The sequence below is a fragment of the Oreochromis niloticus genome, linkage group LG9 (assembly GCF_001858045.2).
Source record: "Oreochromis niloticus isolate F11D_XX linkage group LG9, O_niloticus_UMD_NMBU, whole genome shotgun sequence".
NCBI lineage: Eukaryota > Metazoa > Chordata > Actinopteri > Cichliformes > Cichlidae > Oreochromis > Oreochromis niloticus.
Window position 1 is genome coordinate 10,877,425 of NC_031974.2, and position 16,346 is coordinate 10,893,770.

Genomic DNA, 16,346 nt, shown 5'->3' on the forward strand with positions numbered 1-16,346 from the left:
AGGCTTGACAGGGACACTGGAAGACAGACTGTGCTTAACAATCAAACAATACAGTGAACATACATTTTGCATTGGTTTCTGACACGAAAAGACACAAAAGTAGGGGTTAGAAATGTAGCAGGAATCCTGGAATCCTGTATTGCATCTGTGTATTGTAAACCCCCATTTTTTTTAAAAATAGACTGGTATTTATGTAGCAGTTTTCAGCTCTTACTTACCTCTCACAGTGCTTTTACACCACAGACCACATTCATACAACATGTCACCTACTCAAATCTATACCTATAGACATTTTAGACTCACCGGTTAACCTTAAAGTATATCTTTGGGCTGTGAAAGGAAATCAGTGCACCCAGAGACAAAAAATAGATAAATATACAGACACAGGAAGAACATGCCAACTGCTCACAGAAAGCCCCCAGGAAGATCTGAGCCCATGAAATTCTTGCTGTGCTAACCAATGCACCACCATGCCACCGTTGATTTTTACGCATGAAGTTCAATGGGGCCCAGGATTTTGGATAATGTTTCCTGTAGCTCTGAAGTGAGTTTTTCAGAGCTGGAAAGAATAAACCTGATGATGTCATCAGGGTGCTATTGAGCTGCATTTTGGGAGTCCAGTATTTTTGGCACTCTGGTACTCACAAATATGATTGTTATGCTGGCCTCTGGTGCTTTAAAATCCACCACTTTTTTCACTGTGTGAAAGTGTAGTCTAAAATAAAAAGAACCACTTTAATCTGAAAACTGCAGTTACTCCAGTTAACTATAGTAGGCCTCTGAAATATACAATATACAAATGTGGGGCACATAGAAGTAGAGCAAAATTCACCGTCCACTTTGTAATCCAGGCAGGAATCATACATCTACAATCTAAAGGCTGGAGCACATATACATATATATATATATATATATATATATATATATATATATATATATATATATATATACATATATATATATATATATATATGTATTGAGAGAGAGAGAGGGGGAGAGAGAGAGAGATATTCTTTTAAATGGAAATAACCCCAAAGTTAATCCAGCAGGGGGCGACTCCCTTGCTATAAAAGGACTTCCAGTTCCTTAGATGTCAGCTTTTAAATGATCCCACAGAATAAAACATGTTGTAAATCAAGGTATGATTTATGACTTGTTAGTCACAACTACTGTGACCAACAAGCAAAGAGAAACCTCAAGCGACACCCCTGCCCACCCAAAAAAATGCAGTCACAACTGCCACCTGAGGCTGGGTCTCCTTAGACTCCCATGCTAAATTTATTTAAAATCAAAAGAAATGCCTCATCAGCAATATTTAACTCCCTGCACTCACATACCTGCATGTAGAAAGAGTATTTATTTAGTTATATCTTTAATTTGGAGAAGAATTCGTTCTCTTTGTTTCCAGTTTTATGTTTTTTCTCGGTTACAGTGTTATGTTGCCTAGTGACAGGAGTCCTGACTCCTTTTCCTGCTACTGTGGCAGTATAGCAACAATCTACAAGGAGTGACAATAGCTTCAAAACAACTGCTGTTTACGTGACATTTCTACCACAAGTGACTGAAAGAATCACTTCACACACCTGACAAATTCAAACTTAGTGGGAAGGTGGAGTTTTACTTTTGCTGTGTACACACCTCAACCAGGTAGTTTGGGGGGTTTGGTTATTTTCAGGCCACTTTCAGTTCACAGCAGATGAAGGGGAATCTCGGCTCCCTCCATGGTAAATGTTGGTCTTAGAAATGGGTTGTGGGAACAGTAAGGTGCTGCCTGAGGCATCTAAGAAAAGCTATGTAAGTGTGGTGCAGTCACTAGTAGCTTTCAGTAAAGGACATGAGGATGATGATGAGCCAAAAAAACAAAAGAAGAAGCAAAAAAGTCCATGGTTTTCTACCAGTGTTGATAATCCTCACCTAGGATCAAGCAGCAAACAGCAAATCAAACAAAGACAAGAATGGAACAAGGTTCCCAGGTATAAGGACAAGTTTGAGCCACGCGTCACAGCACGGTAAGTGTTCACAGTTTGAATAATTATTCAAACTGTTTTTAAAGCAGCCAGTATTTTACCTGCTATGCTTGCTGGAAATTGTATTTTGTACATTCATGATATTTAAATCTGACAATCTTGTACTGGAAAAAAAAAAATCAAGATTCAATTATAACATGGTGGATGGTTGAAATTTAGGCCTCTCAAAATCCAGGAAAGTGGCAACTGATAGAATGGCTTTTATCCACTAATCTTGAGGCCAGTACACTATTTGGCAATAGCAATTTACACCCAAACATAAGTGGAAAAGCCTACATTTGCAGTGCTCATAGGAGCCTTTTAACATTCCTCTTTCTCATTCTTTCCAACCCAACATCCTGCAATAATGGTAGACAGTCATTTGAGATCCCTGGGGATTTTAATGCCGGAACACCGCCTTCCTGTACTTGTCAGATAACGGCCTAGAAACAATTAAAGGAACAAAACTGATGTCTTTTTAAGGGGAAGCATGTGTATTGCTCATCATCCCATAATTCAAAGTTTGCATAAAGTATTGCCTTGTTTATTGGCGATCTAAATCAGGATCATATGTATTGGTTTGATCGACTTTGCATGCTGTATAGCATAGTGCAAAAGATATATTCCCATACATCAGGACTGCAGCTGCAGGGAGAGACATTTAGTGCTTTGCAGCAGTGTATCATGAGATAGTTATGCTGTAATGAGTCACCATTCCCCTTCTGCCCTGTCAGGTATGACATCAAAGCCCTGATTGGTCGTGGAAGCTTCAGTCGTGTTGTGCGTGTGGAGCACAGGGCAACTCACCAGCCCTTTGCCATAAAAATGATGGAGGTAGAGGCCCCAGAGGGTCGTGAGGTGTGTGATTCTGAACTGGCAGTGCTGCAGCGGGTGAGCCATGCTAATGTCATTCAGCTGGTTGAGGTGTTCCAGTTTCCACAGCGTGTTTACATGGTATTGGAACTGGCGACAGGAGGGGAACTTTTGGACCGTGTTGTCAGCAGGGGCCACTTCACTGAGCGAGATGCTACCCAGGCCATCCAGATGATACTGGCTGCGTTGGCATACCTGCACAACCTGGGAATCACCCATAGAGACTTGAAGCCTGAGAATCTTCTGTACTACCACCCCGGAGCAGACTCCAGATTGTTGGTGACCGACTTTGGATTGTCTGCTTTTGCCAGCACACTCACAGGGTGTGAGGTTTCTGAACGCAGCAATGAGGAAACTGGAGAGTCATGGTCTTTGAGGACCACTTGTGGAACACCTGAGTACATGGCTCCTGAAGTTTTGCTGAGGAGACCTTATTCCTGTGCAGTGGACATGTGGGCTTTGGGGGTAATTGCCTACATTTTGCTGAGTGGAACCGTGCCGTTTGAGGATGACAGCCGCTCACGGCTCTACAGATCCATTGTGAGAGGAAAATATAGCTTCCGTGGAAACGTAAGTTTACTGAACTTTTTGTTGCAGATTAAAGTTCAGTTATGTTTAGTAAGTAATTTTGGATAGCAAATAGAGGTTCTGGAGGATTTAATAAACTAAATGAGAAAATTTTTCACCCTAAGCACATTCTGCTACTGCTAAAACTCTTTGACCAGAATAAAGGAAATATGAAGACAGAGTGGATTTAAGTGCCACCCACAGCAGATTCAAGAAGAATTTGTGTCTTTCTATTAAGTTTTTGGGGGTAAATGTGCCTGCTTCTTGATGTTTTTCTGCTAATCATGAAATGAAAAATACACAAAATGGCAATGTTGTTAGAGAAACTATGAGCAGGAAAAATAGTCCACAGATGTAATTTGTAGGCTGAACTGAAAAACTAACCCTTTAATGACACACAAGTGGATATCAGCCATAAGGACCAGGTGAAAATGGAAAACTGTGGCATCTTAAAAATCTGTAGCCCGACTTACTTACTGATAAGTATCCAAATTTCAATATCAGGCTATTTTGTTTCTGCAAGTTAACCTAAACCAATTTATAGAAGTAGTATGTCACTTGTGTTGGTGTAGAATGTGGATGATTTAAAAGCTATAGTATTATTAACATTAATATGTTTCGAAGTGCCTTAGGTCAATCCAGTATAGGTTGCTAGCACATAGCTAATATTAGCCTTTTAGCAGCTAACTAGGTAGAGTGCTAAAATAATTCCATACTGAAATCATATTTTTATACAGTTAAATGTGTTTTCTTTGCATTTTATATTGTGAGGTGACTTTTCCCCCCACTAAGAGTGGTATTCATATGCTGAACTCTAACAACACTCAACAAAACTGTCTGTTTAAAGTGACTGTTAACATGCTGTAGCTTGTTGCTAGCATAGTGATTGCTTAGTTTAAGGAATGCAAAATTATGATCAAGTTTTATACTTCTTTTATACTTCCCAAATAGTGCTGTGGTAACTTTTATTTGTGATCTACATGTTGCACTGGTTTCTAAACACAGGCACAGTCGGTTTATTTCAATATAACATGCCTAATCTCCCAAGAGCCATTCAATTTGGAGCATGATCACAAACTGAGTGATGAGATTCAGCTGCAGGTAATTTCTTAACAGGACAGGCACAGCTTGTTAATTGCAACCAGAAAAGCATATAAATCTAGGTCATGCATGTATATGTTAAATCTAGGCCTAATGTGGCAAAGAATCATTATAATGAAAACATTCTTCAGTAATTGACAGGCTCTAATGTGGGACTGCAAACCATGCAAATATTTTTTGACATTGGTTCTGTAGCTCTATTCTATTAAAACAACTTAGATCACTTCAAGGGAAAAAACTAACAGGAAATGCCTGATTAACAAAAGTTTATTTCTGTACTGTCAACACCTTTTTTTTATTATTATTTTTTGCACCTTTCATGGGGAATCTTGTGTGTGTGTGTGTGTGTGTGTGTGTCTGACAATCCATGACATATAGAGCACAGATACACAAAGTGCATGTAGTTGAATTTGTGCAGGTTGTGTTAGAGGACAACTCATGAGATTATGGTGAAAGTGCTGAGCGCTGTCCATGGTCCTGAAAATTTAACAGTTTAATTTGACTGTAATAAAACTTTATTAGGGAAAACTGTGTTTGATCTCTATCTAAGGCATGATTATTTTCAAGATAGGGTTCGAAGTCCATGTCGTCATCCCTTTGTTCTCTCAGTTCTTCAGCTATTTCACTTCAAATCTGATCGTGCAGGCTGTGAAAATCCTGCACCTGCATGAGTTTTCATGCTTGATTTAAATATTCCTCTTTCTATATTTTATGCCTTGAGAAAGAAACTGCCAGGAATGCATATGCAGGAGGCTCAATTGCAAAAATCTCCAAGTTTCACCTCTTACAAGCAATCTTGCCATTGCGCTCTCTTTTTAATTACCAACAGTACTTTTGTTAGGCCAAAACCCAGTTTGTGTTGTCATAAAGCATTAAATCTTAATCTTGAAAACAGGAGTAAGCTGAAGAAAACTGTCAAGGTAACCTTGAGCATCTATTAGAAATGCGTATTTGTTCATTTTCAACTCTTTGGCCAGCTGTGGCTTCATCCAATGAAGTGAATCTGCTTCCAGCATAATCATAAAAAAATGTAGTTTTAACTAAGTCCCTGATTTTCATTTTGACATCTGGTCTTCTCCCTATAGTACAATCTGGCATTATTTATGATATGCATGCTCTGAAATTATGCAAAACGTTTCTTCACATATGGTCATTACATCTACTCACCACACAATAATAATTCATACCTTAATCACTACGCTATCAGAACTACCAGAAATAGTACCATCCTTCCATCCTTGCCTGACATAAGTAGGAAAAAAAAGTCAGCTCAGCACATTGCAGTGCTAGTGTGGTAACAAGGTGAACCTCTCCTTGTTTTCATCTCTTCCTCTGCAATATTGCAAAGCACATGAACGAAAATGTGAAAGTTTGTTGTGATGTCTTTGAGTTTCTCGCTTGGTTTGGTTCTTTGAGAATGCTTCGAAATGGTGGGAAATGGGGTCTTGCATGATTTTCTCCCCACTTCCCTATGTCATATAACTGAAGTGGGTATTTTTAACAGCCTATTCAGTCAAGCTCAGTAGTGAGTTCGGGCTTGTTCTTTCACGCTGATTACACACAACGCTGGATTATTCACTGGGCTTTAAGCCTGGGTTGATTCTTAGGGATGCAGTCTGACATTTTAGTCTGGCATACAAGAGGCTCCCTTACATAGGCCCTGGACTATTATCCCTGTGTTTACCGCTGCACTGACCACCAGCTGAACAATAATGCAAAATCCTTCTAGACTTTATGCAAGAGCCTATTTTATGTTTTTCACGGTGGTTTTCGACATAGCTCATATGTAGGCCACGCTAGTGAGGAAAAATTCTTGACATTAAAGCTAAAAGCAACATTTATAGGACCGTACGCTCAGTCTCTCACATCTCAGTGAGATGCAGTCAAGGCATCAATCTGTAAATTCATATAGTGGTATTATAAAGACATCATACATGGCTGAGTAGCAGTCCAGGGCTTGATAGATCAGCCATCAATCACATTTCCATGTTGACAAGACACTTATTCTCTGTCATGTGCGAGTATCCACCCTCTCCAGCAGAGTGACAACACAGTTAAGTGCGCACGCTGTGATAATAATGTAGTGAAGGTTGACAAGTACCCACAAAACGTGGACGTCTGTCATCACAAGGGCTCCTCGTGTCATTAAGAAGGGTTCCTCTCTTTGGGTGCCTCAGGAATTCCTTTCACATACTAAACTTGACTTGAAGCGCATCAGTTGGAATGATATGTCCACCAATTAAACAAAGTAACTATTGGACTTTGCCCCCTTCCCAAAAAATGTACACAGTGCTTTTCGCAGCAAGAAGGGGAACACTGACTGACTGGATCCTCAATGTCTTACGGCGTACTACTATTGAATAACAGGGGTGGTTTGCCTGGAGTGATATCTTCTTGACTTGAGATGTTACAAGTGAATGTGATTGGATGTCAATCCAATCTGTGCATTTTCACATCCACAGAGACTGGAGCGCAGGTGTTGCCAATAACGTGAACAATGGCTCGTTCCAATCAAGTGTCCCAGTATGGTGCAACAGTGTGAGCAAAGCAAATGCCATAGCGAGACACTGAAAGTAAAGCAGTTGAAAGGAATGAAGACATAATTAATTCGATTTCTGTGGTCAGTAGGAAAAAAAGGACTAAAAATAAAGTTGGTATGATCACAGATGCAGTCAGCATGCCAAGACAGCCTTTGAAGACATTTGCTGGCAGTGCACATTCTGCTTCAACAAGATGGCAGAGATGCAGTAAATTAGTACAATTTGACACAACAAGTGATAATATTAAACAGTGGAAACCATCTGGTAAATCAAGATATGGTTTAAAACCCAAATACCCGCTGCTATTTATTTACTGAAAAACTGCAGTGCTGTATTAGAGCAAGCCCGGTACATTTATTAGATTTTTGTTACCTATCCAGCGTATCAGTCCCTTTTGCATTATGAAGTGTTACATCAACGCAAATTTGTTTATTGGGCTTTACAAGAAATAAATAAATAAATGCATCAAAATTATGTATACTTGCTGCCTCATAAAATATGCCTATCTGCTTAATAAGGGTGAATAATAATATTTTGAGTGTTTAGTACTAACGAGGATAATTCACATGAACTGAAAGAATTTCAGTTTGAATTAAATGCATTTTGGCCAACTTAGGTTTTAGCAAATTTTATCATTTAAAAAGCAAAAAAGAAGTAAAAAAAAATCCCAATTCTGTTCTCCACAATAACAGGTCCACAAACCCTAACAACACCACTGACCAGGAGCACTAATCAAAACAAGAATCTCAATCACCACAAGACTCAAAGTCAGACTGCAAAATAACTGAAACAAAAATCCTGCCCTGGTAACTTAAGGATTTAAAGTTAAATGTTAACAATGCAGAAGATGAAACCAGATCAAATTATTAAATCAAACAAGTATGCAAGGCTGTACTCTAAAGCAAAAACTCAATGCAGATAACTCAATATAAGTGAGGGCATTGTTTGCACTTACAGTGTTACAGGAATGAGTTATTACTTTAAAGTCTGAAAGTTTCACTCTACTCAGCCCAAAGCCATGTTAAGTAAGTTAGCATATTTCTGTATAACCACATGCATTTCAACTATATTGTGTAGGTTAACACATGGGGTGTTTTATGCATTAACAGCAGACTGCAGCCATCGGAGACCATGTATAAATATGTATTTAATGATGCAGTGTAGCAAAAAGAATTAACTTCAGGTACAGATGGACATAACTGTTTTTCTCCTCTTCCTCACTATGTAAATTAATACACAGGGGCTGCAATTACAAACATTTTTCCAAATGTATCAGCAACCTTTTGTTTTTATTCAGGCTGAACGGGGACTTTGGGCACATGTATGTGTGTAATTTTGCGTGAAAATGTGAGTGGGATGGGGGAGGTTTGAAGAGAGAGGCGAAGGTGAGACTGAATTGGAAATGCAGAAGGCTGCTGGCACCTTCCCACGAATTGGGTCCCTTTGTCTCACTGGCAACCCCCACCCCTTCTTTTATTGCACTTGCAGCAGACACACAAACGGTACATTCATACGTGCCATGCACGCTCCACTCACAGGTGCAGCAGCTCCTCGCCTGAGGACCTGTAGTGCAAACTCACACTGATGCGTTTGCTCGGTAGTGAGCGTGAGGAAAAGGGGGAGCCGGGGATTGATGGCAGGGGAGTGAGGGAGGATGTGAGTGAGGAAAGGAGGAGGGGGCAGAGGACAAGCAGGACAGAAGAAGGAACGGATGTAGCCTCAAGGGCTTTGAACGCCTTATCACTTAGTCCCTTCTCTCTGTATAAGACAAATAATTTCCTTTGCACATAATCGGGGACATCTCATCTGTGTGACTGTATTTTGTTTGTGTGCCTGCGAGCGTGAATGTGTGGCAGTCTTTTGCATGTAAAGCAGCAGTCCTCGCATTAGTTCTGTCCAGGTAGCCTGGTAACCTCCTCTGCATTCTGCTGCTGCTGTGTTATGGAAGACACACTTTCCTGACCCAGCCCAAATGTCTACATCTCCAAGCAGGAGGCCAAGTGGGGTAATGGTTAGGCCAGTCTGCCCCCTAGTGAGCACCGTGTGAACAGCCCCAGCCTCCACTTGGCCACAGTCTATTGTACATGACAGCCCACTCTCTCCTGCATCCGAGTATTGATATTTTGATTACTGTGGGTTAGCTGGGACTTTCACCTGAATTAGCAACAGGCCACCTTCTCTATTTGGACTTATTATGATGAAGCATATTTACCTTGGCTTTCTTGCTCAGGGAAGGCTGCCAGATTGCAGTAAATTGTGAGACAGACACTCGTGGAGTCGTTCATGTGATCTGCTCTTGCTGCTTCTCCCTTTTTACTCCCAGCAGGAGCCTGGATGGTTGCACCTGAGAGGTGAGAGTGACAAAGCCTGCTCCTTTAGTCCACTCTCTGGGCATCACTGTGCTTCTCCCTGTCCAGCACCCTGCAAACATTTACCATGCACCACTGACACCTGACACGTCAACACCCCACTACATGTTCAATTAGATAAACTGATCAGGAAATTGAACCTTGTCCTTTGTTTGTTGCCGGCCTGAGCCGAGCCGGTAACACTCATTACTCAAAAGTGCGTTATCCTCCTGATCACATTAGCGCAATCCAAGCTTCTAGCGTTTTCTTCATTTGTTGCAATTACAGCTTTGTCAGGTAAAGATGTAGCGTGGCGCAAACACAGTCACTGGAGCTTCTCATTCACTCTAACAAGATGTTGCTCAATAAGCCAAGCCCTGTAGGTTTTTCCACTGCTTATACCGTATCTGCACTCCACTCATCTCCCTCCTCTCTTTCTCTCCCCTCGTTGGCTAGCTCTCAGCTCAGCAGTGATGTATAACACTAGCTCTCGCCCCCTTCCTCTAAACGCAATAAAGCCTTTGTGTATTTTGACGTGAAAAATGTTCAAAATAAGGGGGAGAGATAAACTTCCTGAAGGAGGCTCGGTTCCAAGGAGGCAACTCAGTTATGTCTCTTCTTCTTTAGGTGTACAAGAGGAAGGGAAACTTTTGATACCTCTCAACAGCAGCATCAAAGACTTTTACTGCATAATTCCAGCTTTTTTCTCATACATAGCCATCAGGCACTAAACGTATGTATTCCCGTTATTTCAGATCAAGGACAAAAGGCATCTGCTAGCCACAGCTGCTATCAAGTGTATATTTCGTGGCAAGGTAATAAGAGGCCTCGCCAAATCACCACCAGCACCAGATAAAGGGGAAAGTCAGACTTGTTAGTTGTGGGAGCTCAATCAAACGGTGTCACTCTGCCTGCCTCTCAGGTGTGAAATAACAACAGTGTGAGAAGAAAGTTTGACTGAGAAGCTTTTCTTTTTTTTTAAGACTCGTTCTGCTGGCAGCTCAGCACCCTGTGCTGTGCTTACACACACTCCCCACCCCACCCCCAGTCACTACACTGTGAGAATAAGAAAGTCCCCCACTTCTTTGAATTCCTCTCACCGGCAACAGTCTCGCGATTGTCAATTTCATGCTTGATTAATTGTCATTACTCCGCCAGAGACAAAAAAAAAGGAGAGAGAAATGTATTTCAGGATTAAAATGGAGAGCGAGACCTCCCTAAAGAGTGAGATTTAGTCTGAGCAAGGTTGAGCAAAGAAGCGGAGAGTTTTACACTCTGATTTCACTGCGTTTAGCTTTTTCTGTCCTCAGACAAACATGCCAGAGAAATATTTGAGCTCACTGTGCTGAATATGGAAATAGAGAACTGAGATTAAGAAAGTGATCTTTTCATTGTACTCATTACTACTCAGTAATAACTGAAATAACCAAATTTGATGGAAAAATCATGCAGTTTGTTTGGTAATTACTCTAGTTACATAAGTGTTAACGAAGGTGTGCCACAGGGTTCTGTTTTAGGACCTCTTTTAGTTGCCATTTTTTTAAAAGTGCCAAAATTTAGAAGGACTACAATTCATCTCTATCTTTAAATGATACTCTTAGACGATAGTTCCTTTTGTGGCCCAAATGGTACTGTACTCCTACAATTCAGTCCTAAATTAATTTAAACTCAAATCTAAATGCTGCCTTTAGAAGTAAACATCACTACTTTCAGCAGGACACATACTGAAAACTCTCATACTGAAAATATCCTCTCATTAAAAAATTTAAAAAAAAATGTGCTTGGCCTGATGACAAACTGTGCTTTAAATAAAACATATAAGTGAGTTTTGTCAAATCTCTGGCTTCACATATATGTGAAACTTTAAATCAGTATGGCACTGAACCAGGTTCTAAGATGAAAACTGTCTCTTAATGCCAACATTAGAAAAAAAATGGATTTAATTTGCTAAAAGCCAGACAAGTGGAACCATCTGAAATCTGTACAATTATAGAAGTTAATTTCTTTTAAATGTGAAACTTCTTGGTCACATCAAGCACAGCAACCTTTCGTTGTGTTTGCTTTTGTCATTTTTACTTAGATTATTGCTTTATTATGTCAAGTTTTTATTGTTTTGAATATATTTTTTATGTATGTTTTCTTAGTTTAGTTGTAATCAAGGATTTTTGTAAAATAGTCATAATGATTATGACCATTCAACATTAACCAGTTGCCTGTTTTTCTTTTTGCTTTGATTCCAGATCAATCTAGTTGAAAATCTGTATCAATAATATTTTTATTTAAAATTTGATGGAAGCACAAAGGTCATCACTTTCCCGAGGCAGGCCTCTAGAAAGTTGACTCCCTGACTAAGAACCAAGGCTGTGATGAATAATTTAATGAATTTGAATTATGATAATGATTCTGATGTCTTCTCTCACCCTGCAAAGATGGCTTTGCCGATTTCAAAGCACTCTTTAATGTCAGCTTGGGTCATGACAAGGCGGATGATTTGCAATGGATTCCACTGAAGCTCATCTTTGCTGCCTTTATTGTGAAGCTAATGCAGGCTAAGATTAAACGTGCACCCAAAAAAATCCCACACATGCAGCAGAGCTGTCCTACCTCCCAGTCTTTGTATTCATTCAGCCAAGACTGCTGCTTCCTTTTGCCCAGTGACATTTAGCTTTCTTTTGAGTTTAGTTCTGCTTGTTAGGCCTGCAGAGCTCAGGGATCATAGTTTTATGCTTTGTTAGAATGAAATCTTGCATCCCGCTTTGAAGCAGCTCGGAATCTGTGCAGGCGCCTCTTCTAGATACCCAGCTATTAGAGCGCTGTGGGTGTCTGTGTGTGTGAGGGGTTGAGTAGGCTGAATTGTCATCTTCTTGGGTGAGTGCGTTAATAGTCTGCTTGTTCTATCCACAGCCTTGGCCTTCAGTGTCCAACTTGGCTAAGGACTTCATTCTGCGCCTGCTAGTGTTGGACCCGGCCACCCGCCTCACTGCCGAACAAGCCGTCCGCCACCCCTGGGTGGTCACCATGGCATCCAGCTCCTCCATGATGAACCTCCATAGATCTATTTCACAGAATCTCAGGCAGCGGGCATCACGCAGCTCCTCCCGGTGCCCCAGCAGCACCACCACAAGCTCCACTGATGCCAGCAGTCTGGGAAGGCTAATGCCACCAGAGACAAAGCCGAAGCAGCAGCAGCAGGGAAGAGCAGCTGGACTGATTCAGCCTCAGAGAGCCATACAACCTCGAGCCAGAGGGCACAAGGAGCATCAGCATCATCCAACTAAAGCATTAGATTCACGAGAAGGCTAATGAAAGGATGGAACCAGCTGCCCCAGCTCTGCTCACGAACCACAGGGAGCCTAAGTGCCTGGGACAGGTGTTGTGACAAGAAAGTTTGCTGGATTGAAGTCAGGTTTTTCTACCAGAGTAATAACCCAGGTTCCCCTAAAGGCTCATTTCCATCTTCCATTAGTTTCTTGTGGGTGAATATGCTTTAATTCTGAGGTTCTGTCCAATACAGAGACAGAGCTGTCCACCTCCACAAAATCTCCAGCCACTGGTTATTCACACAGCTCAGACTAATGGATTCAAGGTCTCATTTAGATCATTATGAGTCACGACATCACCTGCCTGTGAAGAGGTTCATTCTAAAAACCTAAAAATTTATCATTTGAGCAATGGGAGATAATCATAGCCAGGATGATAAAATATTGCTGTTTCCTCTTTGATCTATTTTTTTTAAATTATTTAAACTCCCCCATCACCACACAGCATATTTTGAGGAAAAAGAAGGAAGTATGACAGCGCTCTTGTCTTTCCCTTTGTTTTCATTCCTCCTACATAGGAGCACCCACAGTCCTGTGGAAACACTGAAAGCACAACCCATATATATACAGTGGCAGGCCTCTATCACGTTAAAACGAAGCCCTGGGATAAAGAGCTGCATCTTCTCCTGCATACTTTGTGTGAGCTGTAAACAACAGCAAAGAGCCTTCTTAAGAATATGTGTTATTTTCCAGTGAGAAGTTTTAAATTGAAATTCAAATATGTTACAGGAGGGGAAAGGCGTGGAAAGGCTGTATTAAAATGCAAGTGTGATGCCAAATATAATTGCCAGTGAAGTCCAGTCTTATTTATCAGACATTATAACTGGTGGATTTTCTTTTTGTTGTTAAATCTTTTAAAACTAATGCTTGGACTGTCTATAGATTCAAATTGTTTCTGACAATTGTAAGCGTTGTAAGTGTGAGAGAGTGCAATAAAAAGACAGCACAAGAGAGATGAGATGGTTTTTATATTAAAGTTTAATATTCAAGTCCATGGTTGTAAAAAAAAAAAAAATCTAGATTATTTTCGAAACCACTGATGCACATATACAAATTAGCCACAACACTGAAACCACTGACTAGTGAAGCAAAACACATTGATCATTTCAGTGTGAAATCCTTTGATTTGACACGTACACCCTGCCTAAACAATGGCAAGCATTGGACTCCCTGGCACACCCCAATGGCAGTGGTCTCTTGTAACAGAATAATGCGCTTACTCAACTTGTTCATATTATTCACACGGTCAAAAATGTCATAACACTGTTAACTTTTGTAAATATCTTTAACAAAATGCTAACTAACAAGATGTTCCATGCTATGCTCTCAATCCCTTCTCGTGGCCTTCGGCTGACAAATACTACAAACTGTTTAGTATCAGCTTGAGCTATCTTGGCCAAACACCAGTCGGGCAAAATTAACTTCAAGGTCACATCATTTTTGCTCTTGATAATGAAATTTTAGAGATGGCCGTGGGATGCAGCTGGAATCTTTAGAAAGTGCTAATAAATGGACCTTAAGGTTGCCACTAAAATACGAGTTCAACTTGGAAATACACCCAGCTCCATTCTCACGGATACAGCCAAAAAGATGCTTTACCAAGCCGTAAAAATGTACACTATGATGTAATTTGGAAGAGGTTTTTGTATTATTTCTTCAGCAGGGAGCACAGACACTTAACACTCGCCTCTCAAAGGCTGCCCATACTCAGTGACCCGAGATCAATGTCCCTTTGGGCAGAACAGAAGAGCTGCCGGTTGATATTTGGAAGTAAAGAAAAAAAAACACAGAGAACAGCATACAAGTAGGATGGTGGTGGGCAAAGAAAATCTCCTTAAAAGACCTGAGCCAACACTGCGTGGTCTTCTTTCTCTGTCCTTTGATGCCTTTTCTATATTTTGCTTTAAAATGAGTCAGTAACTTTTTGCTCTTAGAACCATATCACTTCATATATTATGAGAAAACTTCATTTTCTTTGCCTTTTTTTTTCCTGAACTGTTTGCAAAGTTTGACTGCACGCTTGAGAATGAGCTAATTTGTTATGGATTTCTGTTTTAAACTCTGCAAATAAAATTCCATTCACGGGCTGATAAAGAAATTTGAATTGAATTAAACCAAAACGAAGTCAGCAATAGTGGAAAGTGGTCTTTTTGTTTAATCCTTTATCTTTAAGACGGGAAAGCAAACTAACTATCCCGTCTTTGTATTTGCCAGCTCATTTTTGCACACTGACTAATTCCATTGTTTTTGCTGTTATAGTAGGTTTAGAGTGGGCAGTGAGAGCCGCTTGATCTCGAGGAAATTTCTATACATATTTACTGCTGTCTTTAATAGAGCTCTGCAGAAAATCCCCCTATTATTTTAGCTTGTGATGCTATGTGATCAGTCAGCTATTGCTGCGCGAGATAAAACCATACTATTATTCATTATTCCCACCAGTTGCATGCAAATAAAGCTACCGTTATCATTCACATAGATTATTTTTTGACTTCTCCACCTTGCAAATTCAAAGCATTGGATTTGAGGTTTAAAATATCTGCTCTTGCAAGTGGAGGAAAGTCCTGAGCTTCTGTATTTTGAGCAAGAACTGTGTCGTCAAAACTCATTTAGCTTGTGTGCTGCTGGGTCAATATCTTTTGGGGCTTTAGTCGCATGCTGTGGTCAGCAAGGCCAAACAATCGAGAAAGCAGAGCACTGCAAAGATTGTAAGAGATAGCGTGTGCTCTCTAACACCAGCCCAGTGCTATATGAGGACAAGTATGACAAGTAAGTGTCTTTTTCTTTTCTTCAGCTTTTCTCAGCAGAAAGCTGGGGAATTATTCTCTTTATCTTTGGCCTTACTTGAAGAGATCATTTGCTGCTCAGGACCCTGAAACATAAGCCAGTTGATCCACTTGTGGCTGCTACAGGAAAGAGGATAACAGAGGGAGGGAGAGGTGGCAAAGTCCCATAGCTCGTGTTTTGCACAGGATGTGTATAAAGAAACCATCTGGTCCCTCCCCCAGAGGGAAGGCACCCCTACTCTCCTTCACGTTTGTCTACACACGGTAAAATCAGTCAAGGTAAGTGCCTTTTATTTCTATTGTATAAATCAAACACCCACAGGTCAAATTCATAGTCTTTTGTAAGCTGCTCAGTGCAGAGATTATTTTCCTTAAACAGCAATTACAACTCCACTCTGCCTTAATGATTTGAGAGGAAAGAATGGTCAACATTTTAGCCAGTAAATTACTTTTTTTCTTCCAGATGAGCATCCTATTTGCTGTTGTCCTGTTATTGTACTGCAGATGCAAAGCCACAGGAACACAAGGTGGGTCAATACTTTTCTCATTGAGGATGCAATGAAAGTAAACTGTCTCATTATTCTTGCCGCTCAGAAATTCTCATTTAGATTGTAGCCCGGATCCCACCAGTTGTTTGCCAGTCAAAACTTGCTCTTGTCATCTGCTGCAGGCTGAGCTGCTCTCTCTTTTATATGCAGCGCAGTTCCAGACGCGATGGGACAGCAGGTGGACGTGCGTTCACTTCTGTGGGGCAATTTTTTTTTTTTTTTTTTTTTTGCAGTGTGTCACATTGATAAAAGCAAATGGG

At 40.5% G+C, this 16,346-nt stretch overlaps 1 protein-coding gene across 1 annotated transcript; it reads left to right on the forward strand.

Annotated features, from left to right (window-relative positions):
* The first annotated feature begins 1,406 nt into the window (after positions 1–1,406).
* LOC100694923 (serine/threonine-protein kinase H1) lies at positions 1,407–13,539 on the forward strand. Its single transcript, XM_005449097.4, has 3 exons — positions 1,407–2,009; positions 2,741–3,449; positions 12,340–13,539. The coding sequence occupies exons 1-3, from the start codon at positions 1,729–1,731 to the stop codon at positions 12,736–12,738; spliced, it is 1,389 nt and encodes a 462-aa protein (XP_005449154.1). The 5' UTR covers positions 1,407–1,728; the 3' UTR covers positions 12,739–13,539.
* Positions 13,540–16,346: the final 2,807 nt, after the last annotated feature.

Coding starts and splice junctions, on each gene's coding strand:
- LOC100694923 (XM_005449097.4), top strand. CDS start 1,729: ATGTTGGTCTTAGAAATGGGTTGTGGGAACAGTAAGGTGCTGCCTGAG. Junction 2,010..2,740: donor GAGCCACGCGTCACAGCACG/GTAAGTGTTCAC, acceptor CTGCCCTGTCAG/GTATGACATCAAAGCCCTGA. Junction 3,450..12,339: donor AATATAGCTTCCGTGGAAAC/GTAAGTTTACTG, acceptor TTCTATCCACAG/CCTTGGCCTTCAGTGTCCAA.